At 52.4% G+C, this 27,927-nt stretch overlaps 1 protein-coding gene across 4 annotated transcripts in view; it reads left to right on the top strand.

Annotated features, from left to right (window-relative positions):
* The first annotated feature begins 29 nt into the window (after window positions 1-29).
* TMCC2 (transmembrane and coiled-coil domain family 2) overlaps window positions 30-27,927 on the top strand; it is a 37,168-nt gene continuing 9,270 nt past the window's right edge. Inside the window, exons 1-2 of one of the 4 annotated variants that reach the window (XM_082462061.1) lie at window positions 30-799; window positions 12,027-12,557. In XM_082462061.1, the coding sequence (XP_082318187.1) occupies window positions 593-799; window positions 12,027-12,557 (738 nt within the window). In that variant the 5' untranslated portion in view covers window positions 30-592. Of the gene's footprint in view, window positions 800-856; window positions 1,867-12,026; window positions 12,558-25,506; window positions 25,727-27,927 lie in introns of those variants that run through there. The other 3 variants (XM_082462062.1, XM_082462063.1, XM_082462064.1) reach the window with 3 other exon arrangements.

The following is a 27,927-nucleotide window of genomic DNA, read 5'->3' as shown; positions in this document are numbered from 1 at the left end:
AGCAGGCGGCGCGGAGGGGGGGGAGCGGGTCTCGCGCGCGCGCGCGCGCGGGGGAGGGGCGGGGCGCGGCGAGCTGCGGGCTCCGTGGCCGGCCAGTGTGGGGCGGGGGCCCGTGGCAGGGCTGGGGGCCGCAGTCGGCGCCGAGGGCTGCCGACGAGGACCTGCCCGGCCGGCCGCGCCATGCCTGCCGCGCCCAGCAGCCCGGCCCGCCGGGAGGGATGCGCTGTGCCGCCCAGCTCCGCTCCGCCCGGCCCTTGCCCTGAAGCAGAAAGTTTGGGGGCTGGGGGCTATCTCCTCCCGCTCCAATGACTGCCCAAGGACTCCTGCTGCCCAGCCTCGATTGTGACCTGTCTCCGCTCCCCAGGTCGTAATGAACTATTGCAAGCTGTAACCAAGGCTCCCCTTCCTCTCCCCTCTCTCACCCTCCTTTAAAAAGGTTTATTTTTTTAATTCAAGAAATTGCGATCCGCCGACTCCCCTCCTCGTTAATAATTTAGACCCCAAGCCTCGTTTCTGAGTGTAAGAGGGGGTGCGGTCTCCCCCAAGAAGGCGCGCTGGAAGGACAGATTCCCCTTGCCGACCCACATACACCATGAAGAGGTGCAAATCGGACGAGCTGCAGCAACAACAGGGTGAGGAGGATGGAGCTGGGCTGGAAGATGCAGCTTGCCACCTGCCGGGCGCGGACCTCCGGCCTGGGGAGGCCACGGGTGCTAACTCTGCTGGCGGGCCAACTTCGGATGCGGGCGCTGCCGCGGCGCCCAACCCGGGTCCCCGAAGCAAGCCTCCCGATTTAAAGGTGAGCGCAGACCCTCCCCTTACGAGTCCAACCGGCGACTTAGCTTTCCCCGCCCCACGCAGAAGTGCTTTAACAGAATAAAAGTGATGGGGAAGCCAGACAGAGGTCAGCGAGAATGAGCAGATGTTGGGCCAGACCCTGTGCTGGACGTCAGGTACCATTTGTGCCTCTGTCTTTCAGCTCGTTTCGGGCCTCTGTGTTTGTTCCTCATTATTCAGCAGACGTTCTAGTGACTTACGCATCCGAGATTGTTTGAATAATGTGTGTGAAGTGCTATTCGCAGACAAAGGGCTGGAGAAATCCAAGATGCTAACTAAAAAGTTGACATCACTTTCCCTCCTGTAAAATGGCAGGGGAAGAAAATTACAGCGTGGGAGCCCAAGCAAAAGACCGTTAGTTTCTTTGCTGAATTAGTTTCCTCCTTTTGGGACCTTCCTGGAGTGAAGCTCAGTTTGTCCATCTGTGAAAGGGGAGTGTGGGTTTCTTGCCGTTAGGTGGAGCCAGAGGTTAAGCTAGTGCTTGGAGATCCCTGCCCGCTTGCTAAACCAACCCCAGGGTGGAGAACTGACAGGTGGCCGCTTAGTGCTTAGGCTGGTTTGGGGCCTCGGTTCAAGTTGCACACACGCAGAGCCGGCATTTAGAACCAGGATCCGAAAGAGGCGATTGCATGCAGCTGGGAGTCCTTTATTTTCCAGCCTGAGGTCGCCGAGACAATTACTGAGCTGTATTGGATGTCTCTATATTAATTAAAACAGCAGCTGTGATAAATAATGCACCTTTGCTGGAGCTGCCACAGGGACTGCAGGCTCAGGCTTCTCAAGCCAGCTCACCACAGGGCTGAGAGAGATGTCAGCCCAAGGAAGGAACTTAGGTGCATCGGAGATTGATGCCTGGGGGACATTTTCTCCAGAGGGGGTGCAAGGTCTTAGCTAGGGGAGCAAAAGGACTCCCTTATGTTAAATAAAGCCTGTATCCTATGGCAGCAGCCACTAAGGAGCTCACCAGAATAAACCAATGACATTCCTCGTTCGACCTGAGCGGCACAGAGTCAGGAAGTTAGAGCGCAGGTGAGTGTGCTCTTACCTGTGTGTTACCTGTCTGTGTTTCTTGGGGAGGGCTGAGAAGGTGACTGCTACCTCCATGTGTGTACTTTAAAAATTTGTGGTAGTTATTCGAATGTGACCTCTGGTTTTGCTGCTGTCCTTTTCAGAGTTTTGGGGCTAGCCTTATGTCTAAGATGAGCTCCACTGGGTAGGCTGTGCGCATTAAGTCCTTGGTACCTGGCATACCTGCCACTTCTGAGCCCACCCTGTGTGGTCAGGAGGTGTGGTTCCTATTTTAAATGAGATGGTGAAGGAAAAGAGCTGCTCTTAAGGCTGATGTGGGGAGGGGGCCAGCCTTCTGCTGCAGACTTCATCTTCCTTCTGGGCCGATCCAGATGGGTCTGGCCAGCAAACCCTGATTCCTTGACCAGGTGGGATTCTCACGCTGAGTCCATGAGCAGCAGCCTTGGAAACTCCCGGACTCTTCAGCTCAGGCAGCAGTGGAAACGACCAGCTCCATTCATTCCCCCAGCTGCCTTCATGAGGGAAGGTGGACTGGTTGTGGTGTGGGGCTGCAGTGTCTTTGTAGATAAAGCTGCTTAAAGAAGCTCGTTCATCTCCACCCTCTTATACTCCCTCTCTCTCTCTCTCTCTTTTTTTTTTTTTTTTTTTTGTGACACTCATTCTGGTTGGGGCAGACATAGCAACAACTCTACACTTGATGTTAAATGCTGACTTTCCCCGAACTAAAATTGAGATCAGGTGTGAGAAAAGACGTTGTCCTTCCAAGTTATCCTCCACCCCCACGAGAAAGCATATCACCAAGGTAACCACCGCCATGTGGACCCAGGCTGGCAGCCCAGAGAAAACCTAGCTGCTGCCTGCTCAGGGGGAGCACGGGGAGACAATCAGGGCCTTTTCCTGTTTATCTCTGTCTGCTTTATCACGTGTTTACAGCGTAGGGACTTCAGAACCAGGCATGAACTTGGGGGCTATCGCAGTTTGATTTGCTCTGTGATCTCAGGCACATCACTCAACTTTTCTGAGCCTTTTTCTGGGGGAAAGGGACCAGGAATATTGAAGTGTGTCCAAACTTGTTTACCAGTGCTGGCACAGTTTTCCAATGATGGAAAAATTCCATCTTTGGCTCTAGCACTGGGTAGAAGCTAACTTGTTTTAGATTTGATGGTGGTACCAGAACGGGGTAAGTTTGACTTTTAACACCCCCCTGCCTCATACCTGTGTTTGGCCTGGAGCAAGCCGCAGTTCTGGCTTGCTGTTGTTTTCATTTTAAACTTTGGTGTTAGGAACTTTTGGTCCTTTAGTCCCACTTCTGTTTTCTTGTGACAGCTCCAGGCATTGTGATGGATTAGGTGCAACGGAGGAAATCATCTTGACAAAGGGGGAAAAAAAAAAAAGGCTTTGTGTGAAGCACCTCCGTGGAAGTTTTGCGGAGGGAGAGGAGAGAATTTTGGTCTGAATGTGCCCTAGCTAGTGGCAGCCAGAGCTTTCAGGGACTCCCGTGGTCTCCCTCCATGGTCCTTCAGTGTTGTGGAGAACTGCACTGTAAATTTCTCCTATGGTGGCCCGGGATCCGTGATTATGGGGTGGGGAGGACCAGTGAAAAGAAGGAAAAATAATTAAGCAGCAGTCTTAAAGGAGCAATCATAAAACTGTAACTGAAAAATAGCCTGAAAATGGACATTGCCCCACAGGCAGCTTATGCAGGTACTTTGGGGGCCTTCTCAGCTACTCCACACATTTGATGTGACCTTCAGGGGCGATCTCAGCAGACGCTCCTGCAACAGGAGCCCAACAATTCAGAGTCACATCCCCTGCCCCCTATGGCTTGGATTCCTGTTGAACCACTTGAGTTCATGTCTTGATTCATTTGTGATCATTATCCAGTCCTTTGCTGCTGCCAGGTTCCTTGCTAGTTGGGAGGAGATGCTAGATTGCTGGTCACAGAGAGTGTCGGCTGACCAAAAGTACATCAAGATTTTCCGGCAAGTAAATGCAGTGCCAGTGAGAGTGGGAGTGGGAGGAGCTCAGGGGAAAACTGCAGAAAGGGATGGAGCACACATTCCTGTTAAAAATACAGCATGTGGTAGATGTTGCTGAGGCCTGGGATGAGTGGCTAAGCACGAAAGTCAGCTGGCTCTGTCCTGATGCCTTTTAGAAGCCCGAGGGCAGGGGAGGAAATCGCAGACCTCTCCACCTCTCCCCAGCCTTTCCTGAAAGGAAGGCTCTGGGTTTGCAGGCTGGAGGCCTTCCGCTAGACTTCCCCTGAGGTTCTCTATCCCCTCACAAAAGCCCCTGCAAATAATTTCTCCAGGGATTTCTGAACAGTACTAATATTTTTTCCTGGAAGAAGAAGGGGGTACTCTGAATTGCACCATTCCAGTCCTGGTTCGAAGTGCTTTTTTTTAAAAATTTTATGTATTTATTTATTTTTGGCTGCACCGGGTCTTCGTTGCTGCGCGTGGGCTTTCTCTATTTGCGTTGAGCGGGGGCTACTCTTCATTGCGGTGTGTAGGCTTCTCATTGTGGTGGCTCCTCTTGTTGCAGAGCATGGGCTCTAGTCACGCGGGCTTCAGTAGTTGTGGCACACAGGCTCAGTAGTTGTGGCTCTGGGGCTCTAGAACGCAGGCTCAGTAGTTGTGGCGCACGGGCTTAGTTGCTCTGCGGCATGTGGGATCTTCCCGGACCAGGGTTCGAACCTCTGTTACCTGCATTGGCAGGCAGATTCTTAACCACTGCGCCACCAGGGAAGCCCCTCGAAGTGCTTTTGACTCAGGACTCATTTGGGTTCTTTCATCCACACCATTCACTGGTCTTCCTGTCTGCTCAGAGTGAAGAGCGATTAGAAACCAAAGATCTGAGGGAAAGTCACAACTGAATCCTATATGATTCTCCTTGCTGGCTCGCAGCCTGTGCTGATCACAGGTGCGTCACCTGCGCCCGATGCCCCTTGTTCGTTCAGCGGTCCAGTAGAGAGCCTGCTGGCAAAGGGTTCATGGGTTAACAGATACTGATGGCTTCAGCGGGGAAGGCATGTTTTAAATTGTGAAACACGACGTGCATATAAAAGTGTCTGAAAACATATGTACCCCTTAAATAACAACAGCAAAACAGACACCCCATCTACCTACCACCCAAGTTAAGAGAGAGAACATTGACATTCCCAAGAAGCCCCTGCTTATTTTTCTCTTCTTTTATTTATTTATTTTTAAGGCCCAGGGTTTTAGTAAAATTAATGGGCCTCAGTTTCTCCACTTTTTCAATGGAGAAGACAGGCGACTTCATGGGAATGCGGGCGGGATGGAGGGTTGTGTGTGCTCTGGGACCCTGGGGAAGGGTTCCGATGGTAGGGCAGGGCTCTTTGTGGCCTTGCTGCGTCATGAGGCCCCCAGCTCTCCTTCAGAAGTGATATGTTCAGGTGTGAAGACTCCCACAGTCTCAGGTGGGAGCAGGACCCCTGGGAGATGTTTCATCAGGGGAGGTAGGATTGTGGTAGACCTAAGCACAAGGAAATGGGAAATCAGTTCTTCGGCAGCAGGCACTGCCTCTGCCTCCAGGCAAACAGAGTGAAACACTTGCAAGAAAGTCATCTGTCGAAGCACGTGTAAGTTTGAGGGTGCTTCCAGCATCACTGATGGAATCAGAAACATATGGGATTCATCAGAAGAGGTGCACTTAGAGAAAGTTTTAAAGGGTGGAAACGTTAATTACCAAAGAAGAGGAGGGCACTTTCTAAGTGGGGGAAGTGAAAGGGCAAGTGCCAGGTCCCTTGTAAGGCCAGTGCCCTTTTTTGACTGGACAGCAGTTCCCCAGCCCTGTAAATAGTCAGGGACAGTGGAGGGTGGTGAAGAATGCGGAGGGTGCCTGTATTTGTCCCACCTGGACCTAATGTGAGGAGGGCAGAGGGTCCTGAGACCTGGGGTTGCCCCTCTCCTACCCCCTCTGCCATCAGGAATTTTCAGAGCAGCCCTGGATATGGGCTTGGGAGGAATTGGTGGCCAACAGGAAAGCATGTGGTGAATGAAGCTGTCTGTTCTCCTGCCACATATTGGGTTCTAGATGAATTCCCAGCTGCCCTTGTTCCAGTGGGAACTGTCGTGCAGGCTCGGCATTTACAGAATGTGCTACTTTTCGTGTATTTAATTGTCTTAACTGCCAATCCCATTAACAAGAATCTCTCCGTCAACAAGGAATTGAAACATTTGATAGGACCTGAATTTGGGGTTGAAGTTTTAAAAAAGCGTGGGTGTCAGGAGCTGGGGAAAAAATATCTCAGGTGGCTTCTCAGTGGTGGTCTTGGAGGCCAACTCTAAATTCATGCCTATTTTCATCTCTCCTCTAAGAAAGACGTCTCGCTTTGAAATGCTCATGGATGAGGAGGAAGCATTCTTAGAATGAGGCCATACTGGACAGGGTCCCCCTTTATCAGCCAAACACTTAAGCCTCTCTCCGTGTTGAAAAGTTAAAACAAAGCTGTTGAAGGATCGCAGTTATGTTTTGTGATTGGGTGAGAAAGACAGTATTTGACTTTTCAAACCAAATGGCTAAAGGCTTCCTTATTCCAGCCAAGCTGGCTGAATGATGTCCACCTGGAAAACAAAGCTGGCTGTGAGAACATTAAGTCTTGACCTGAGCCATTTGTGAGGACAGGAAACACATTTGGGCCCCTGGGTCTGTGTTCATCCTTTTCCAGGCAATTACTAAGATGATAGACTGAGACGAGGTTTTAACTGCAGCAGGAGGGATCTGGGTTAGACACAAAAAACTGTGCGAATGAGCATTTTAAATCTCTGGAAAAGATAGTTGTCTAAGGATTAAATCGCCTTTTGAAGATGGTCTTGTAGATGCGCAGAGTTTCCACTCAGAAAATAACTAAGTAGCATTGGCCGTGTTTGTGTTAAGGTCTCTCCCCCTACTACTGGGGGCACAAACATAATAGATGATACAGCTCCTGCCCTCCATTTGCTCATGGAGGATTTCATCCAGAAGCAGGTGAAAAGTTGGATAACCGTTTGACAGAGCCGTGTCACAAGGCAGAACATGATTAATTGCAAGATGAGTGGTGTAGATGACGAGCGCTCTGGAGTTCAGAGCAGGGTGGTGAGGTCACTTTAGACCGGCGTAGTCAGACAGGGCTGTATGGAGCAGCGGGCAGTGAACGGGGTGTAGGATGAGAGGCAGAGAGAGGGCATACCGTGAAGATAACTTTAATCAGAATCTTTTGGAACTTCCCTGACGGTCCAGTGGTTAAGACTTCACCTTCCAGTGCGGGGGGGTGTGGGTTCAATCCCTGGTCGGGGAGCTAAGATCCCACGTGCCTCGCGGCCAAAAAAACCAAAACATAAAACGGAAGCAATACTGTAACAAATTCAATAAAGACTTTAAAAATGGTCCACATCAAAAAAAAAAAATCATTAAAAAAGAAAAAGAATCTTTTATGCTGATAAATGTTGAGCTGATTCTGCCTTAAGATCCGCTGCATGAGGTCACCTTGCCTGACTTGCATTGGCTCAGGCAGAATTCTCTGAGCAATAAAGGAACGAGGAATTAAAGTAAAATTGAGAATGGGGAAATCACTTGCCCCTGAGTTGAGATCTGTTTGTTTAATGTCAGCTGGGATGCTGGGGAAGAAAAAAATGCTTCCAAAAATCTTTCTTCACTGTGTTTCTAAGAGAAACAGTTGCAGCCGCTCACTCTTCATCATTGTGGCCGTCAGCGCCAAACCTGGGGTGGCAGTTCCTCTCCCGCTCCAACCCCAGGCTCCCCACCCAAGGCCTCTTAAGGGCAGTTGAAGACTTCTGCAATCCACTTTGTATTTCAAGAGTAGGACTCTGTGGGTTTTTTACAGCGATTAGCTCTCTAATGCTGGCCCTGTTTCCATAGAGACCCTATAAATAGAGGAACGTTGGCGACCTAGGCTTGCTAAGGCTCACGGTGACCCAATCACCCCCTGAACCCTCCCAGCCGGACCTGTGGTGGGGCAGAGGGAGTTTCAAACCCAGGCAGGAGGAGGGGATGTGCAGTCAGCTATGCAGTCAGCTGCCAGGTGGGATAATTAACTATAGGTAGTGTCACTTTTACAGATCCTTTCAGCTCTAATGGGAGTTGTTAAGAACACAGGGACCTGGAGGAATTAGAAGCTGCTTTTGGCTATTTTTAACCAGATGGTGCCAAAGTCACTGCACCCCGAAGCATTTTACTTTTGACCTCATGCAGCTGTGTTTGCAGCTTTTGGAGCAGACTTCCCCTTTGGGGGACCCACACCCAGGGAGGAAAGGAGATGAAGCCTAACTGTTCAGAGACCACAGCCTTCTCAGGAAGGATCTTTCGGAAACCATCTAGTCTACCCTTTCTTCCTGAGACGATGATGGCACTCCAAGGAGACGGCACCCTTTCTGCCCTTAAAGATAGTTCAGGGAAAGACAGCAAACTTCTCTCATTTACCTCCCCAGGTGCAGGCACCTGGCCCCAGGATGCGCTCCTTTCTGCCTTGCTTCTGGCCTCTGGGCAGTTCTGGGACAGCCCTTGCCTTGCTCTGGCCTCTGGGCAGTTCTGGGACAGCCCTTGCCTTGCTCTGGCCTCTGGGCAGTTCTGGGACAGCCCTTGCTCGTTCTCATGGGTCAGGAAAGCTGTTTGTGTCCCATCTCTAACTCTGAAACATCTCAGCTCCCTTTTCCTAATGAATACACGGCTTCGTTTGGCCACCAAAATGGTTTCTGGCAGCTGGGGAAAAGCAATAGTCAATGTGGAGAAGCAAGTGACATTTAGTAGCTGGAACCTGTTAGTCAGAGCAGGTGGTGCTTTCTGCCGCGTTGGTGGCTGAGTTCCCTCAAGCTAGTCACCATGGTTTTCCTCATTTCCAAAACTTGTGGCTGGTTATGTGTATGTGCTGGTTTCTTTTTTGAACACTTACCGTGGTATGTCAAAACTCCTTAACTCTCTCCTCCCTGACACCCACATGCAGAAACAGCCCAGCCCATGTGTTACCCTGCTTTCTTGCCTTGCACCTTATAAGTGAGGAAAAACCCCTGCGTTTGGAGCCATCTTCCTCCCCCCATTATTCTTTGTCTTCTTGCCCCAGTCCTACAGTGTGGCACGGGAAGATTCACCACTGCAGTTCAGGGGGCGGAACCCCCCGTGGCCCAGGCATTTTTGTTTTGTTTTAATCCTGCCTGTGATACTGTTCTGGGACACACGTAAATACTGTATCTGCTTTAGTCTCGGAATCAGTGTGTGAGCCAGTGAAGGTAACTTAGACTAGAAGTTGGAGGTTCTTCTGTGTGACTGGGATGAGCCCCTTAACTGTGCTGTGCTTCAGTTTCTTCATCTGCAAAATGGAGACACTGATGCTCTGTGACATCCTGCCGCCTGGGGTTAGGCTAGCGTCAGGTTAGAGTGACAGCATACCTTGGAAAGCACTTTGGAAAATGCTGTTGTATGATATTAAAAGTAATTTGACCAAGGATTTTAGGATTCAGTGCAGTATAGCAGACAGTGGTGGCTGCTGTCCCCAGTGCCTACCCCCTTCTCCTGGGGCTCAGGGAGAGGAAATGCCTTGGGACTGTGGTGCCGTCTTGAAGGGAACCCTGTATCTGAGTGGATGTGGAAGAGGGGCCTCAGTGTTGGAGAAGCTAGGTTAGGAGTGGTGGGGAGAGGAGAAAGAGGCTTGGAATAGAATGCTAGAAAGACAATTTGTAATATGTAATGTGACCATTTGGCAGAAGTTGCTGGACAAATGCCAGAGCCAGCTGGCCCCATCTACGATGCCTGGAGGGTGGTCTGCTGTCAGCTTGGGCCCGACGAGGAGGGGGGTGTCCTGGCCTGTCCCTGGTCCAGAGGCTGCAGGATCTGGCCATTGCCAAGTCTGGCGGAGTGCACTCCTCAGTCCGGCCTGCCTTGGACGTGGTGGGTTTACCCTGAGCAGACTCTGCCTCAGGCTGGCCCTGAGGAGATGGTAGCTCCCATCGGGAGACCTGGCACTGTGAAACCTAGCGTCTGCGGGGCTGCCCCAGGATTAAATTCTTGAGTAGGAGTAATGGTCACCTTAATTTCCTCACCAAAAATGGAAATGTTGCTGCTGTTGCTTTTATTAGTTTCTGGGAAAATCAAGTGAGAGAATGCAGGAGAAAGAGCATATCGAAAACTGTAAACCGTTAGTTCACGGTGAGCTGTGATGATATAACTTATCTGGCCTGTAAAATGGGTTTTACAGGGGCCCCACCTACTTTGAGGATTGTGGGGCTACTCAAACGAGGTGAAAAATGAAAATTCTGCACTTTGACGTAATCCACAGTAGTGTGCGTTGTTACTGACATCAGATGTAAGTGCAGCTTACATCTTACAGTAGTGTCTGCACAAAGCACGCTGAGATGTAAAGTTAACAGTGAGAGTGGGGTCAGCTAATTCAGAAGATCTGAAGCTGGTTTTCTCCTTGGTGTCTGCATGGTTCAAGTTTTCTGCTCTGTAAGTTTGTTTCTAGAAAAAAAAGAAAAGCCAGTACTTGGAATTCTTTGCAAGGTTTCCTAGATGACCGAGGCTGCCTCCTGAGGTGATGAGTTTTACAGATGAAGACATTGAACCCCATGTGGCTGGGCTCTGAGTTTCCCTCTCAGGAGTTACAGAGTGGGCGTTCTCACCTGGTCCTCAAAGTCCCACCCCTCCTGCTGTTGGCTCTGAAGCTTTCTGCCGAGGGTTCAGCTCCACCACGTGAGCCGACCCCCTGACAGAAGCAGCTGTCTGGAGTTATCCCACACGTTGCCTCGCCCTGGCCGGGTGGTGGGACTGCCTCTCGCTGAGCAGTGCTGCCTGGGGAGCAGGTGGAGCATCTCAGCGGCAGAGCTAAGAGGGAAGCCGGGGCCAGTGCAGCACTGGGCTCCAGAGCCCCTTTGGTTTGTTCCAGTCTGAGTGGAAAGACACTAAGACTGTATTCTAAAGAAGTGGTCACATTACTGACCGCACTACAAGGTATGCCCATTGAGGTAGTTTATTTACTTTTTTAACATTTACCAGTTTATTGTACAGGGTACAGATGAACAGCCAGATGAAGAGGCACATACGGTGAGGTTTGGAAGGTCTTGAGTACAGGAGCTTCTGTGGCCCTGGGACTGGGATGTGCCACCCTCCTGGTATGTGGAAGTATTCACCAACTCGGAAGCTTCAGTAAAATTTATTTTATTGCTATGTCAGGAATGAGATTGGCTATAAATAAGAGGAAATTATTCTAGAGTTGTATAGATAAAGATAGACTTGTTTATTTCATGAACCAAGAATCCCAGGGTAGGCATTCACAGCTGGGTTGGTGATTCCATCGGGCCATCAAGTTCCCAGGCCTGTTGTTGGGGGCTTTACCATCTGTGTGTAGGTCTTCATCATCATGCCAGTTACTTGCAGTTGCAAGGTGGCTGCTGCATCTCCAGGCATTACCTCCACATTCCAGATGGGAAGAGGTAAAAAGGGCTAGTACCTTTATTAGGTAAGCAAAAGTTTCCCCAGAAACGCTCACCTTGCTTTTCATTGGCCCAAACTATGTCACGTGTCTACTCCTAGCTGCACGGGGGTCTGATGAAGCAAGAATTTTTAGCATGGCACAATAAGGCCATGCAATTTGGTAAGAAAGAAAGGAGAATAGTTATTGGGTAGGTCATTAGCAATATCTGCTACAATTGTATAACCTGATTGTATGACCCTGATTTTCCCAGGGAGTGTTGCAGTGAGGCGTCTTTGGAAATGGATGCTTGGTGGGCCAAAAGAGCATCTGGAGGAAGGACCTAATTGGAAGGAGAAAGGGACTAGGGGATGGAGGGAGAATCAGTCCAGAGGGATAAACCTCATGAGCCAAGTGCTGCCCGCATGTGCCACTGAGCCCCAGACTATAGCCACAAGGATATCATGACCAGTAATCCTGAACCATGTGTGGAGTTGGAATGTCCTGTGGGAAGCCATACGGGTACATTTCTTTGTGAATGAGAGGAATTGGTCTGGGTTGCCACCTTTCTGCAAGGTGACCTTTAAGGCATGACAGGACATTCATGGGGATCGTCCAGATTCAGATGGCTGTAGGAGCTACACTCATATCCCAGGAATGGACCCCTCACCTCTGCCCGCAACCGACTAGGCATTCGAGAGCTTTCCACTCACCAGATTCTTCATCTTTCCTCCTTAAGAAAATCCAGCAGCTCTCAGAGGGCTCCATGTTTGGCCACGGCTTCAAGCACCTGTTCCACGGCCGCCGCCGGTCACGGGAGAGGGAGCATCAGACGTCTCAGGATTCCCAGCAGCAGCAGCAGCAGGGCATGTCCGACCATGACTCCCCGGACGAGAAGGAGCGCTCCCCGGAGATGCACCGCGTCTCCTACGCCATGTCCCTGCACGACCTGCCCGCCAGGCCCACTGCCTTCAACCGCGTGCTGCAGCAGATCCGCTCCCGGCCCTCCATCAAGCGGGGTGCTAGCCTGCACAGCAGCAGTGGGAGTGGCGGCAGCGGGGGCAGTAGCCGGCGCACCAAGAGCAGCTCCCTGGAGCCTCAGCGCGGCAGCCCCCACCTGCTGCGCAAGACACCCCAGGACAGCAGCCTGGCCGCCATCCTGCACCAGCACCAGTGCCGCCCCCGGTCTTCTTCCACCACTGACACGGCCCTGCTGCTGGCTGACGGTGGCAACCTCTTGGCCGAGGAGGCGGAGGGTCTCAGCGACAAGGTGAGGCGGGGCAAGAGGAGGGCCTTCCGGGTTGGGGCTACTCAGAGGCAGGAGCCACCTGCGCAGGGGCCTGTGGCCTTGAGGACCTGAGCTGGGGCCTGGCCTGGTGGGTGTGGACACGCTGCCGCCTGCAGAGTTGTGTGTCTGATGGAAGGAGCCAGAGATAGGACAAGCCAAAAGCAAGAGATGATCCCCAAAAGGCTGATTTTTGTTTGTTTGGGGATTTGTTTTTTAAAATTATCTTTTGCTCAGGCTGATAGTAATTTTGGTTTGTTTTCCTTAAACATGCTCTCAAGAGGCAATACATGCAGTGGTTGAGAGCACAGACTAGCATCAACCCTGGTTCTGCCACTTACTGCCTGAGTCACTTAATTTTTTTGTACTTCAGTTTTCTCAATTGAAGATGGGGATAATAATAGCAGAATTGCTCTAGGATTAAATGGGTTCATATATGTCAAATACTTGGAATGGAGCCTGGCACAGTATGGTTTTTATTATTGTTACCAACCAAAGAAGATAGAGGAGGAGTCCATCAAGGGCTGTTGGGTAAGGAGAAAATCTAGTTTGGTACTTTCTGAATTTCTATATTCATTCTTTTATTCATATAATAAGTATTGCTATTTCTTGCATACTTGTTATGTGCTATAAGAATGAATAAGCCGGAGGTACTGTCCTCACTGAATAGAGGGGAGACAGGCTGGTGAATGGACAAGATAGGGTGATGAGGCTGTGATAGAGGATATGGGAGCTTGTTGGCAAAGACCTTCTAGAGGAAGCCATTGAGCTGAATCTTGAAGAAGGAGTATAATTTAGCCAGAGAATTGGGAGGAAGGGTGGGGGGAGGAACGGTATAGTGTGTACAAAGGCAAGCGAGCTGATGCCAGGGACTGCCCGGGGTTCATTGTCGTTGGAGCGTCCAGTACTTTTGGGGGCTGACAGGTAGGCAGGGGTTAGATCACAAAAGGCCTTGCCATGTTGAGTCCGGGGTAGTGTGAAGCTATCAAAGGGTGTTAGGCAGGAAAATGGCAGGAGGAGGTCCCTTTGGGTCTTAGTGTAGACAGTAGATTAGGAAGCGGGACAGGAGTGGAGTCAAAGAAACCGTTATTGGAGCTATTGCCGGAGTCTAGGCTGCAGCAGTGAGGATGGAAAGGCAGAGATAAATTCAGAAGACCTTTGGCAGTTCTCATCGATAGTATAGGCAAGAAAGTGGACATGGAAGACAAAGAAAGAGGAGTGGAGGAGGACTCTAGTTTTCTGGCTTAGCAACTTTAGGAATGGGGCATTCTTTAGTTGAGGAAACACAGGAGCATGTTTTTTTTTTTTTAAAAAATATTTATTTATTTATTTATGGCTGTGTTGGGTCTTCGTTTCTGTGCGAGGGCTTTTTCTAGTTGCGGCGAGCGGGGGCCACTCTTCATCGCGGTGCGCGGGCCTCTCACTATCGCGGCCTCTCTTGTGGCGGAGCACAGGCTCCAGATGCGCAGGCTCAGTAGTTGTGGCTCACGGGCCTACTTGCTCCGCGGCATGTGGGATGTTCCCAGACCAGGGCTCAAACCTGTGTCCCCTGCATTGGCAGGCAGATTCTCAACCACTGCGCCACCAGGGAAGCCCAAGGAGCATGTTTTGGGAGCCAAGTGATGCGTTCACTTTTGGACATGTTGAATTGCAGGTGCCTTTGGGAGCTGTCCATCTAAAGAGCACCAACTGGCAGTGGGGTTCTTGGGGGAGAGGTCTGGGCTGTGACGAGCGCTCTGGGAGCCAGTACTGAGCTTGAAATCCTGGGTGCGGATGAGACGGTCGAAGGGCATGTGTCGAGGGTGCTGAGACCAAGGACAGAGACGACGTATAAGGGGCAGAGCAGCCAGGTCTGCAGGAGTGAACCTGGAGAGAAATGATGCCGAAGTATAAGGAGAAAGGAGTTTAAAGAGGGAGGAAGTAAGTATTCAACGGAGTGAAATGCAGCAGGAGTGACAGGTCAGATCTGGATTTGGAAATGTACATAGATAGTATCAAGCAGTGGGGGTCATTGATAACCGTGGCAAGTAGCCAGTTTTAGTAGATTGAGCAGATGCTGGAAGTGGAGGGTCAGCTCTTCCGGGGAGGAGAAAGGAGGCCAATATTGGTTGAGGCAGTCTGGTTTTTGTTAGTTTTTAAAAGATGCGCAGGGAGGGCTACAGATCACTAGTAGGCCAGGAAAAGGGCTTTTGACTTTTTTCTCTAGTGAGATGAGAAGTCATTAGGTTTTGTACAGATGAGTGACACCCTTGAAGAAGACCGCTTGGGCTGCTCTGTGGAGACTAGGCTATGAGCCACAGCGTGAGCAGGGAGTCTGGCTAGGAAGCTGTTGGAAGCCTCCAGGGGTGAGCTGACAGTGGCTTGCTGCAGGGTGAGAGTGGGGGAAGTGGCTGGATTCTGGATTCACTTCAGAGATCAAGCTACAAAGGTTCCTGATGGATTTGGGGCACGACAGAAGGGGAGCAGGCAGAGATGGCTCACAGGTTTTTGGCCTGACATCTGGAAAGAAGAAATTGCCGTTAACTGAGTTGGGAAAGACAGCACACGGACCAGATATCTGGAGGGGCTATGGGGCAGCAATAAGAGCTAGTCTTTGGACACGTTACTTTTGAGATGGTTGTTAAACGTCCACATGGAGAGACCAAATAAGCAGTCAGATGTTGGAGTCTGGAGTCTTGGGAAGAAACCCAGGCTGGAGGCAGACACTTGGGGGTTGTCAGCATATAGAGAGTATTTAAAACGATGGCACTGGACCATCTGCAAGCTTAGTTTCAACTACAGAGAAAGTCTGTGCCAAGAGTGAGATCTGGCTGTGTTGGCTGAAAGGGAAATGTGGCCTTGTGGAAGGAAGGGAGACCCAGAGGGACCCACAGGATGAACCAGTTGTTCAGCCCTTAATGAGCAAGTTTTTTTTTTTTTTTTTGGCCACATAGCGTGGCTTGTGGGATCTTAGTTCCCCGACCAGGGATTGAATCCGGGCCACGGCAGTGAAAGGTGCCGAGCCCTAACCACTGGACCGCAGGGAATTCTCAGTGAGCAAGTATTTTGCTTGCAGCAGCTGCCAAGTCCACCTCTCACTGCCGAGTCAGCGGATGCATTTTAAAAGTCAAATTAGTACAGTCCTGTCAAGCCAGGGTCTCTGGTCCTAGAGCTGTTTAGCGAGGAGGGAGAGTGGGAACCTTGTAGTCCTGAGGCTGTGTGAGTGGGTGCGCGGTGGGCACTTTCTCGGAGGCTGGTGAGGGTTTGTTGATGTTTGCTGATTGGGAATGCAGTGGGGAGGGGGTGGGGAGCCCATCAGCTGGGGAGCTTCTCCGCAGGCTCCTGTTTGGTCTTTACACTGTCCGCACGGTATCCAGGAGGCAGGCAGGATTCTCTTCTTGCTGCTGGTGGAAGACAGGCCAGGAGACTCTTGGGTGAGCTCACTGGGGGAAGGGTCCCTGGGTTCAGGGTGGGAATGGGGAAAATGGTTATTCCTATGACCTAATAAGGACCTTTATATCCTTATTTAGAAATTTCATCTTTCCAAAGCTTTGTCATACATATACTCCCTGGTTACTCCTAATAACATCCCTGTGAAGTTGTCAGAGCAGGTACTGTTATTTCCATTTTACACATGAGCAGACCGAGGCCTACAGGAATCAGGAGGCTGCTTGCCTAAGGGTACCCAGCCAGTTCATGGCAGAGAGGAGACTAGACCCCATGTTTCTAGCATGTCCACAAGACCAGACTGAGATCTGAAGTCACTAAAACCACCAGGGACCATTTTATGCAATTTCCATCATGAGCGGGTTGCCTCAGCCCAAGGACGGTGGCTTTGTCTCTTGGTTGCAATTTCCCCTTCAGTTATACATCCTTTCTGATCTGGCACTGTCCCCCCAGGGATGGGCGTGGCCCTGGGGGATGCTGAGAAGAGGGGGTGCCTCTGTGTCCTGAGGAAGGGGGTCTTCCAGCCATCAGTAAACCCTGCATGGTCAGCTGACTCCCCCAAACCCAGAGGCCGTTGGCTGGTGTGATAAGCTGGTGGTGGTTCCACCCTGGTCTCTGGGCATGAATAGAAGGGATTCTTCTCTCTCTAGTAAACATAGCTCCACATGCTCTCTGCAAGCTCCCTGGTGATTACTAGCATCTATTTTTAATTCATAAGCCTCCCCCACTACCCACACCCCTTGCCATTGTTTAGAACTTAGCAGCTGACTTTCAGACCAGAGCCGGCCCTATCAGGGGTTGAATTACTGAAACACCCTGGAGGCAGCTAAAGTTCCTTAGCTGTCCTGTGAGGCTCACCCTGGCCCCTCCCTAAGAAAGTAGGGGACCTGGAGCCCCAGGGAGAGCAAGGGTGCAGCAGAGGCACAGAGAAGGGTTCACAGTCCCAGGAAGCAGCTCAGTCTTAGTGATGTTGTTCGCCTGTCATTTGTTCCCTCCAGATCTACTTGGTTGTCTTCAAGGTTGTTTCTTAAATGATTCCCCTTTCAAAACAAAAACAGATTGTCATCTCAACCTCGCCATTCTGCTTTCTACTACTTGTGTGACACTGAGCAAGATAACCACTCTCTGTCTTATGTCTATAAAGTGGAAAAATTAAGCCATCATTATTGGTGCACTGGGGCATTGGCAGGTAAATAGAGAATGCAGGTGACATCTGGGTTCCCCATCTGTGTGTGGCCGTAACCTCTGGAAATCTGGGCCCTGGAGTTTTCAGCAGGAACCACTGGTTATATGTGCAGTGGCAATGGAATTGGACCTCCTGGTTCCTCAGCAGATAAGTCTCACTCCACTTCCCGGTCTCTCTTTTGCTGAGCAGCAGTCCCTAGAAAATGTAGTGTACGCTCAGGAAAATCTAGCAACTCTTCTGTCCTGCCTTGATAACCTGCTCCCAGACTTTCAGAGAGTGGATTAGCCCCTGCAGGGGTCAGAGGCTTGTTTTCCCTTTCTCCCACGTTTGGCTTGGTCATTGATTGCCTCTCGGCCTTGTTCAAAAGCTCTCTCCAGCTGTCGCCGCATTCAGAAGGCTTGCGCAAGGTGCTCCAGCTGGAGAGTCTTGGGAGAGGAAGAGTGCAGGAGTGCTGAGTTCACAGCCAGCTCTACCAGCCTAGCCCCTGACCTTGCCCTGGTCATCCTTCCCCATTTGTGCAGCGTGGCTGGTCCCCAGAGGATGAGGAGCAGCATGGGTTGGGGTGGTGGGAGCCTGAGGCTCACAGAGGATGTCCAGAGCCTTAGGAGACCAGCACGGAGTGCTCAGTGGCAGGAGGACTTTACCGACAGGCCAGCCTGCTGCCCCCTGGCTTCGAGGGCAGGCAGGGTGGGAGAGAGGACCAGGTGCTGAGAGGTGAGGGGGAGAGTGTGGAGATGATGCCACGATGGACGCTTCCCCGTGGCCTCATGGAGGTGTTATCTCCAGGCCCCAGACGGGGAGACCAGGGACGTTCCGCCCATCACGTAAACCAGAGCAGACTCTGGGCAGCCTGTCCTGTACACTCCCCCGCCGGATTTATCCAACAACAAGATTTCTCCTCTGCCCAAATAAATAAGGGGCATAAATAAGCACCCCTGTTTACTCTGAGGAGTGGCAAGTGAGGGGCTGCCCTTAGCCCTAGGCTTTTGCCAAGAAGACAGATCTTGGCAGGTGTCGAGGAGCCTGGTTTTTTTATGTCTGGAGGCCTACCGGTTCAGAGGTGGGTGGGGCCAGCTCTGCTGAGAGAGGTTTCCGAACAGGTTCCCTCGGCAGCTGGGGGAGGCTGGACCGTTCATCTGTGAGGCCTCCTGATGTGTCTGAGCTTGTCGCCCAGGTTCCGTGGGAGGCCGACGGGGCCCTGTCCGGCTGGCCCATTGGCCTGTCCACACAGACGCATCCACCTTTAGAGCTGCGTTACACTCTTTCTGTTCAGTCGCTCGTGTACATGCGCCGGTCTGTGCCAGCCTGGACCCACATGCAGTGGCTGGGGAGGACAGCTGCCTTCTCTGTTCCCCTCTTCCACCCTCTCTCATCCCCTCTTCCCTTCTCTCTTCCTCTGTGTGGAAAGGCTCCTTAGGCAGAGGGGCAGCCAGCCCAGCGGCCTCAGGAGGGCCTCCCAAGGCAGTGCCCACGCTGCCAGCCGCCCGCCAGCCACGGCAGGGCAGCTCTGTGCTTCGCCATGAACCGCTGCTCCCTGTCTCGGTGATTAAAAGCCCCTGTTGCCCAGTATATCTGAGGTACCTGGTGAGTTAAGTTCTTCCTTTAGTCCGATTTGAGTTCCTCATGTTCAGGTGACGCCCCCTTGCTTTTTAGGGGTCCTGTCCAATCAGGAGAGGGGCCAAAAAAATGACTCTGCCCCTTACCTAAAGCTCTGATACCGGAGATCATAGGCAGCAGCAGCCTCTTGACTTTAGAGCAGGGTTTTGGACTCAGTTGCCCCAGCAGGCAGCTGGCCTCTGGAACTAGCCTCTATTCGTCTTTTCCCTACTGACATCCATGACTTTCTTTCTAGATAGAAAGTACCCAGTGCTCTCCAGATTAGCTCTGGCTTCTGGGAGTACAAAATTCCCCTAGGTACAGGGGGTGAAGTTAGATAACGTCCAAGTTACCTAGCAAGACCTGATGTCATGCCTTCTCTACCCACCTGACTCTAAGCACAGCCCCAGGGGTGGGGGGTGAGATGCTGCCAGCCCAGACACGGGTGGGAGACAGCAGTCAGACCCCCAGCCTTCCCCCCAGGAGCCTCAGCCCCCTCAGACACGCCCCAGTGGAAGGTGTGCTCAAGGTTTGGGTGATAACAGAGCTGATAACAGCAGCAAGAGGAGCTCTCTGTCAGTGGTTCCAGATGATGGCGAGCCAGCGCTGGTGATGTGGGCATGGGTCCTGGCAGCTGGCACAGGTCTCCCCAGCCACCGGGCACATTCCTCTCTGGATGCACCACATCCCTGAGATGCGAAACGTGACCCTGGTCTCTTCTGGTGCCAGATGAGGCAATGGAAATACAGTATCACTTACCTGATCCCTGCTCTGCTTCTTCTTTCTTTTCATAGGCACAGTTTGGGCTTTCTCTGTGCACCACAGGGCAGAGGACTCTGAAACAGGAGCAGTGATGCGTGCACACACCCCACTGCATTCCTTCTAGGCTCCCAGGGAACCGAGGGCTCCCCTGAACTGCAGTGGGGGCTGGAGGCAGTGAGCAAAGTTCCTGGGAACAGAAGCCTTCTCTGACTTCCCTTCTCTCTCCAGTGGCAGGCGCTGGGGTGTTGCAGGCAGCTTGTCTGACTGTTCTTTGCCTCCAGCCCTCCCGCCGCCCCAGCTCCTGCACCCACATCCTCCGCATCCTGAGTCTGATGCCCCTGATTCTTTTGTCCCTCTGACCTTCCTCCAAGGCTGGATTTGGGGAGTGTGCTCACTTCAGGTACCCCACCACCGGGACCCCAGAGCTGGGCCAGTATCCATAGCTAATGAATAATTCAGCATGATCTGCAGAAGCTAAATCAGATCCTAAGTGATACTGTGACCAGGAGGCCTCCTTTGGGTGGCCGGAAAGGCGAACCCTGCCCTGGAAAGAAAAGTACTCTGTAATATTAACTTCATTATATAAGGTTTCTTTGCTGCCTGAGAAGGCAGCTTCAGACCCAAATATTATCTGGGTGCCATGCCTGTCTACTGGCTCCTCAAGGGTTCAGGGCATTGTGGGCACCCCCAGGCCATGCCAACCATGGCCTTTGACGTGTCCCTTTGGGCCCACTGGGCAGCATGCTGCAGTTTGCAGACTGCTTTGCTTTCACATACATTTCTCGTTGAATCACGTCAGCTCATGGTAAGCTCTGAGCCCTTGAGTCAGCAGGACGCCCCAAGAGTTCTGTGTTTCAGTCCTCTGCTTTTAGAAGGGAGTCATCCTAAATTATTCTTGGCAAATAGGGTGGGGTGGAGGGCGCTTTGCTACCTAAAAACTGCCCAAAAAGGAGACACTGCTTCCTCTCTGGGTCACTTTCTCCCAGTCCTGTTCCCAATGCCGCCTCCCCCAGGGAAATAGAGTGGCTATAGAAGGCATGGAAATCGTCCCTCTTTCCTACCCAGCTGGCACCAGTTTTGATTTTCCTAAAAGTGACCTAGGTGTGTGGTCCTCTCCACTGCCCGGCGTCTGGCTCATGGCATGAACTCTGTAACAGGAGTGTCCATGTCATTAGACAGGCCGAGGACCCATGGGCGAAAGAGATGGCCTCCTCCCTCCCTGGAAGCAACTGCAAGGTGGTGTGGTGTGTGCACGCCCCACGGCGCTCTCTACTCTGGCCTTTCCTGTCTGCTTTGCCAGCTCATGTGGCCGAGCCTCTCCACATGCTCCTAGGAAATGCGCCCACCTTAGTTGCTCTAGTTCATCCTGAAGAAGATGGCCCTTCCTCCTGTGTGTCCCCAGAGGGAAGTAGGGCTCTTTGGTGACATGAGTTTCTAAGAAAATGGACCAACTGGCTGACTCTAAGAGTGAGTGTTAGGGGAGGGACCTTTGGGTACTGACCAGTTCCCAAACCCCCATTTCCAAGAGGTGAGCATTGGAGCAGCTGCCAGCCTTTCATGGAGGAATTCTAACCGGGAGATTTTCACAGCACATTTGGAACCTGAAATTTTTTGAAGACCTCACCTTGTATTTGAAGCTACTAAATTTAGCTGCTCTTCAGCATTAGTCTTTGCTCTTGAAGCCTATGACTTCTCAGGTTTCCCACCCTTCAGAATGTGTGTGTGGTTTGTGCTTTTTTTTTTTTCCCCAGGAGAAAGAAAAATAAGAAGGAAGATTTTTTTAAAGAATGTGGTTGGGGGGGCGGGTGTGGGGACCTGAAGAGTAATAACAATGGCAAAGGAAGAGACAAGAAAAAACTTAATATTTAAGAGTATTAAAGAAAGAAGGAGCACTGCATGAAAACGAGGGGAAGAGGAAGAAAAAACTAAAGGGGAACCCAGGGAAAGAGAGGGCTGAAAGCTGCTGGGCGTGCAGAGGAGAGCCTGGCATACAGGACCTGGGCTTCCTTCAGGGTCCAGGCGTCCTTCAGGGGTCCCCTTCCAGGATGACGGGAACCTGTCTGTCGCCCTGGACTCAGGCTAACTTGCGAGAGCGGAAAGAGTGTGGCCCGAGACACCTGCCTTGGCTCAGCTGCCTGAGCCTGCAAAGGGCCAGCAACTGCCCTGTCCCCTGCTCAGATGGAGCCTGTCTCTGCCAGGCCAAAGAGGAGGTGGCAGGGTAGCCAGGACTTGCCAGGAAGCACACTTGGTGGCAGTTACCCAGCAGCACTTCTCTTTGCACAAGGACAGTTGCTTGGTGGCTAATGTCTTTCCATAGCCTGTCGCTTTAGTGCAGCTGCAGCTCTTCCTGTGTCCGCCTGCCACTCTCAACTTTGCTCCATATGTAGCTACTTTTTGGCTTTTTCTGTCCCAGGCGGAGTCTTCCAGGCACCTCCTAGAATAACTGTGGTGTGTGTGTGTGTGTGTGTGTGTGTGTGTGTGTGTGTGTGTGTATACATACACATGTGAAGGAGCCTCAGGACTAGGCATTTCTTTCTTTTTTTTTTAGCATCTTTGTTGGAGTATAATTGCTCTACAATGGTGTGTTAGTTTCTGCCATATAACAAAGGGAATCAGCCATACATATACATATGTTCCCGTATCTCCTCCTTCTTGCGTCTCCCTCCCACCCTCCCTATCCCACCCCTCTAGGTTGTCACAAAGCACTGAGCTGATCTCCCTGTGCTATGTGGCTGCTTCCCACTAGCTATCTATTTTGCATTTGGTAGTGTATATATGTCCATGCCACTCTCTTACCTCGTCCCAGCTTACCCTTCCCCCTCCCCGTGTCCTCAAGTCCATTCTCTACGTCTGCGTCTTTATTCCTGCCCTGCCCCTAGGTTCTTCAGAACCATTTCTTTTTTTTTAGATTCCATATATATGTGTTAGCATATGGTATTTGTTTTTCTCTTTCTGACTTACTTCACTCTGTATGACAGACTCTAGGTCCATCCACCTCACTACAAATAACTCACTTTCGTTTCTTTTCATGGCTGAGTAATACTCCATTGTATATATGTGCCACATCTTCTTTATCCATTCATCTGTCGATGGACACTTAGGTTGCTTCCATGTCCTGGCTATTGTAAATAGAGCTGCAATGAACATTGGGGTGCATGTGTCTTTTTGAATTATAGTTTTCTCAGGGTGGATGGTAGTGGGATTGCTGGGTCGTTAGTCATTTATTTCAGTAAAACCTACGATGTGTCAGGCGTTTTTACTCATGTTCCCATTTGATCCTCCCCTCCCTACAGCCCTGGGAGATAAGGATCATATGTACGATTTTGCAGCTGAGCTGCAGAGAATCTCCAGGGCTCAGCTCACCCACCCTCTCCTCCAGCTCCTGATGCCACCGGTCTCATCCCTGAGGCCTTTTTCTCCAGCCTGCTGTTTTGTGGGTGCTGCCGCCTCCTCTTGCAGTTGTGAAGAGGCGTGTACAGGGCCTGTGGAGGCCGCATTGCTAGCGAGTGGCGGGGTGAGGAGTCACAGCAGGCCTTCTGACCCGAGCCCTCTGCCGTGGGCTGAAAGGTGTAACCTGCCCCCAGGGAGCGAGGTGTCTTCCTGCAGCACTCTCATCTCCTGCCAGGGCTTTCCAAGCCCCCCTCCCTTCACACACCCCTCCCAGTGCAGTGGTAGACACTGAGTCTCAGAGCCTGTGCTCACTCCACCAAGCTCCCATAGCAGGTATGGAGCTGAGACCCAGACCCTGGGCATCACCTTTTCCACCACGTCATGGCACCTTGGGCTCCTGCTTCCCACCCCCAGAGCAGGAAGCTCTACATCCTTGGCAGATTTGGGAACGTTTCAGACATGTTAAGACAAGAACATACTCTAGAGGAAAAGGGACCTCTCTCCTGCTGGTTTGCCTGGCAGACATCCCCCTGGTTCCTGTTTGTCCCTTTTCTCTTAGCAGACTAATGGTTCACCCTGAGCTCCACCCCCCTTTTTCCTGTCCTTCAGTTACTGTGCTGATGGGTGAGTTGTCCCTGGAGGGGAGCTGAACCCTCCCATTAGGGAGATGCCAGATACCACCTCAGGGTCATCTTGGTGGTGCAATGAGGCCTCGAAGGAACCTCTTTCTGGTGCTTCTGAGCCTTCATGATCCTGGGCAGCTGGGGAGTGAGACCTTGTGAGGTGTCATGAGAGCCCCAGGGCTCTGCTTACTCAGCCCCCTCCTCGCCTCTGGGCTTCTGCTGCTACTGCCTTCTCTTTTTTCTCCTCCCCCTGTTTTGCTTGTAAGAAAAGGTTACAAATGTTAGCTTGGCGGAACCTGGAGAGGAGGGGGGCAGAGGAGGGATGTCTTGAGTGTGAGAAGACCAGGCCGCCTCCGTGGCTACCTAGGACAGACTGCAGTAGATGGCCTGCTTTCCGTCTCAGCTCAATGGGATAGATCAGGCAGTCATCTACAGACGTCAGTACTAGGGAGGGTCAGTCTTATGCTAGACGCAGTGAAGGGCCCGGATATAGTTAAGATCTGATCCCTGCCTTCCTGGGAGCATTAAGACTTAAGACTTGTTTATGCAATAGGAACAGTGCACATGCCCAAAGCATAAAGAAAAAACTCAAGTACCATAGGCTGGAGGTCATTTACAGATGTGGGAAGCTGCCAGAAGTGTCCCTGACCCCACATGTCCCTGACTGCTTATGCTTGAGCTGGCCCCAGAACTTGGGACCTGAGCGTTGTGCCCTTGCTAGGCCCCTGTCCTCACAAACCCCAAGTCATTGCCACCACAAATGTTTGTAAGGTTTCCACGAGCCTAGGGTGTGGGGACTTCTGCTTTTGGTGTTCTGGCTGAGGGCCCTGGCATTGGGCCCTAGAGATAGCACTGGGCCCTTATCTCCGTGCACCTTCTTGAATTTGGGCCGCCCCGTCAGCGTGATCCATGCCGATCCTTAATATTTAAGCCCTGAGTCTCTCACCAGGCTCAAGTGGGTGCAGAATCTGCGTCGTCTTTGGTGATTCTGCTGTGGGAAGCTGCCCTTAGAGAGACCCAGCAGACACCTGAGCTCTGCTGGCCACCCCAGCACCCTCCTCACAGCTTGCTCTCCGCTACTGTGGGCCTCTGGCCCCCTCTGCTGGCCGCTCACGGGATTTCTTGCTGGGACTGTCAAGATGAAGTCCAAGGAGGAAGAGACGCCTGTGAGTTTACCATCCATGTTTTATCTTGGGTATTTTTGCTGGGTGTTGGGGGGGGGGGCGAGGTGGAGGTGGGGGGGGTGACCAATGGGAAGCAGAAGCTAGCGGGGAAGTAGCTTCAGCGGTGTCCAGAGCAGAAAGTCGATTTCTAGGATCTCAGAGAAGAGGAAATCCCCTGGTGAGGCTGGCTGCTGTCTATTTCCTCCAGGCAGTTATTAGAGTAGGGAGGAAGCCTTGGGAGTGATGGTGCCTTCAGCCTATGGACAGGGCAGCAGGGAAAGAGGCAGAAGACTGCAGGCTGAACTGGCTGTGTTAGCATCTGCCAAGGAGTCCCCTCCAGGCTCCAGCCTTTTTGGCTTTGAAGAGCTCGCTTCCATCCTGGAAGCCTGGCTAGGAGGTCCACTTCTGTTCTGAGGCTGAAGAAGGGAGTTCATGGGACTGTGCCTCTTTGTGAGAGGGGCTTCTGACAGTGAGAGGCATTTGTGTACGTGCATGAGGGGAGGGGAGGGGAGAGGAGGGGAGGGGAGGGCAGGGGCGGAGCATCCATCCAGCTGTGTGAAAGATGCAGGTGCACGTGTTGCCATGTGCTTCCCCGACCTGCCCCCCAGGCAGGAGTTGCGGTCTGTCACACCTGGATGTCCTCATGAACACTGGACTCATAGTGGCAACAGCTGGCCTTGGGGATGGGCAGGGTGGAGGAGGGCACCCACTTGGTGATCCTCCCTTTCTCCTCCCAGATGGGAAGGAGCAGCCATGAGCCCCAGGGAGGGGGAAATCTCCCAGCGCAATCCGCCCCTAATCCCCAGGCTGGGCCTCAGACTGGAGATGGCGGCTGCAGAGCCTGGGAGCTCCGGCACACCTGCTCGCAGACCCCGGCTTTCCTTGGCAAGCCCCGTGCTGCCCAGGGACTGTGATCCCGGGGGCCTGGCACAGCCTGCAGAAAGCTGGGGCCTCAGGGCCCCTGGTACCCCATCACCAGCACGGCTTTGGGAAACGGTACCCACACAGGTGAGGCCCTGGTAGGGATGGGGGTGGGGTTGGGGGATGGAAGAAAGCCATTTCTGCAGTTCGTCAGGCGGGCTGTGCTCCCCTCCAGTCTCTTGGGTTGTGGCCCCCTCTCCTCTTCTCTCTCCATTATAGAGATGGGAGAAGGGAGGAGGGGTAAACACCAGGCCTCCAGGCTTAGGCTGACGGGTGCTGGCAGGGCCCTTGGGGTTGGGTGAGGGAGCCCTGGCACAGAAACCTACAGAAACCAGTGGCCAGACGTCACTCCGCGTGGGGCCAGAGGAGCTGACATGAAATTAAGCGGAAGGGGTGTTCCTGGTTGTGGTTGCCTCTGTCTACGGAGAAACAGTGACCGGGAGGGAGGAATGTGGAGAGCCAGTGAGCACGACCCCAGTAGGAGGGTCCGGAAGGAGCAAAGTGCTGGGTACTTAGAGCTTTGGGAGAATTTGGAGGGTTGAGAATAAAGGAGGCGCCAAGGTGGGAGGGCAGCCCCGGGGTTCCAGCCAGGGTGTGGGTATGAGGAGGCAGAGGGGACCGCACAGCAGGACATTTGTGTGGACAAAAGGGCATTGTTCTCAGCAGGGCAGGGAATGAGGCGGCTGAGCCGAGGGTGTAGTTTTGACCAGAGCCAAGGGGTGGACCTATCAGAAAGGACTGGAATCCGAGGGCTAGATGAGAGGAGTGTGGCTCTGCCAGGAAGAGTCACCCTTAGGATCAGGGTGGGAGGAAGCACTTGCTGGCTTCAGGTGAGGCTGATTGAAGCCTCCACCCAGTGCCCGGCTGCCTGGAGGTCGTAGGTGCTGCATGAAAGGATGCGAGAGTGAGTTTCCTCATCTGTATGGACTCTGCACCCTGCAGTCCCTTGTAGCAGCGTAAAATTCCTTGTAAAGCCGCTGAGGGCACTCATGCAACGAGGAAGGGGCACTGCAGGAAGAGCCAGGTCCCTCACGCACCTGCCCTTGAATCCCTCGTGTGGCGGCTGGGGTCTCACTGCAGGAGTTTTTCATCTTACTCTTCCCCAAGGAACAGACCCAGGTGTATATGTATAATATATACTCCTCCACGTGTACCCCTTTATCTAAGCATTTGCCTCCCTGTCCTCTGGAGAAAAGCCACTTGGGCTCCCAGGCACCGATGGAACCACTGGATGAGCTGGTGCCTTCCCCTCCCCACCCCCCCTGCCTGTTCCTGCCCCTCCCCGCCCCTCCCCCACCTGGCTTGGGTTAGCTGTCATGATGCCTCCAGAGCCTGCATTATCTGGGAGAATGGGGGCAGCCCCTGGCTAAGGACCAAGGGTTGGCATAATCTTCCCAGTCTGCTCTGGTTGGGACATCAGGTTGGTGTGGGAGATGTCAGGTTGCCTCCCTCCCAGCTTCATTGTAGGGTCACACTGCCTCTTTGGGCAGCGGGCGGGGTGTTAGCTGGCCATGGCTGTTCCTCTCCCCCCTGGCCTGGCTTACCTCCCTTTTCCTCGGGGAACTAGTAGAAGAGGGGAATCTGTGTGTTCTCCATCCTCAGAAGGGTGCTCAAATCAGAGTCACAGGGCCAGAAGTCAGCAGATGGAAGCATCTCTGCTGAGTCACCCGGGCCTGACAGGCCTGTCACACTCACCCGCGGGGCTCTTAGTCACTGCAGCCCAGGAGCAGCACCCTGCATGGACCTCGGCCCATCTGGTCAGACCTACAGACAAAGCAGGGTTGACACCTGACTCCATTGCTCTCCGCCCTGGGAGGCGACACACAGGCCACCTGTCCCGGGATGACAGGGCCACCCTGCTCTCCTAAAGGGAAGCATAGGAGCCCCAAAGCTCTTTTCTTTCCTCTTTTTTTTTTTTTTTAAATTAATTAATTAATTAATTTATTTTTGGCTGTGTTGGGTCTTCGTTTCTGTGCGAGGGCTTCCTCCAGTTGCGGCGAGTGGGGGCCACTCTTCATCGCGGTGCACGGGCCTCTCACTGTCGCGGCCTCTCCCGTTGCGTAGCACAGGCTCCAGACGCGCACGCTCAGTAGTTGTGGCTCACGTGCTTAGTTGCTCCGCGGCATGTGGGATCTTCCCAGACCAGGGCTCGAACCCGTGTCCCCTGCATTGGCAGGCAGACTCCCAACCACTGCGCCACCAGGGAAGCCCTCCTCTTTTTTTTTCCCAAGAGTGACCTTAGTGTTGGCTTTCCAACCCCTGAGCAGGTAGCTAGGACAGGAATCATC

This window comes from Balaenoptera physalus (assembly GCF_965194825.1).
Source record: "Balaenoptera physalus genome assembly, chromosome: 1".
NCBI classification, from domain to species: domain Eukaryota; kingdom Metazoa; phylum Chordata; class Mammalia; order Artiodactyla; family Balaenopteridae; genus Balaenoptera; species Balaenoptera physalus.
This window is presented reverse-complemented; position numbering and strand designations above follow the sequence as displayed.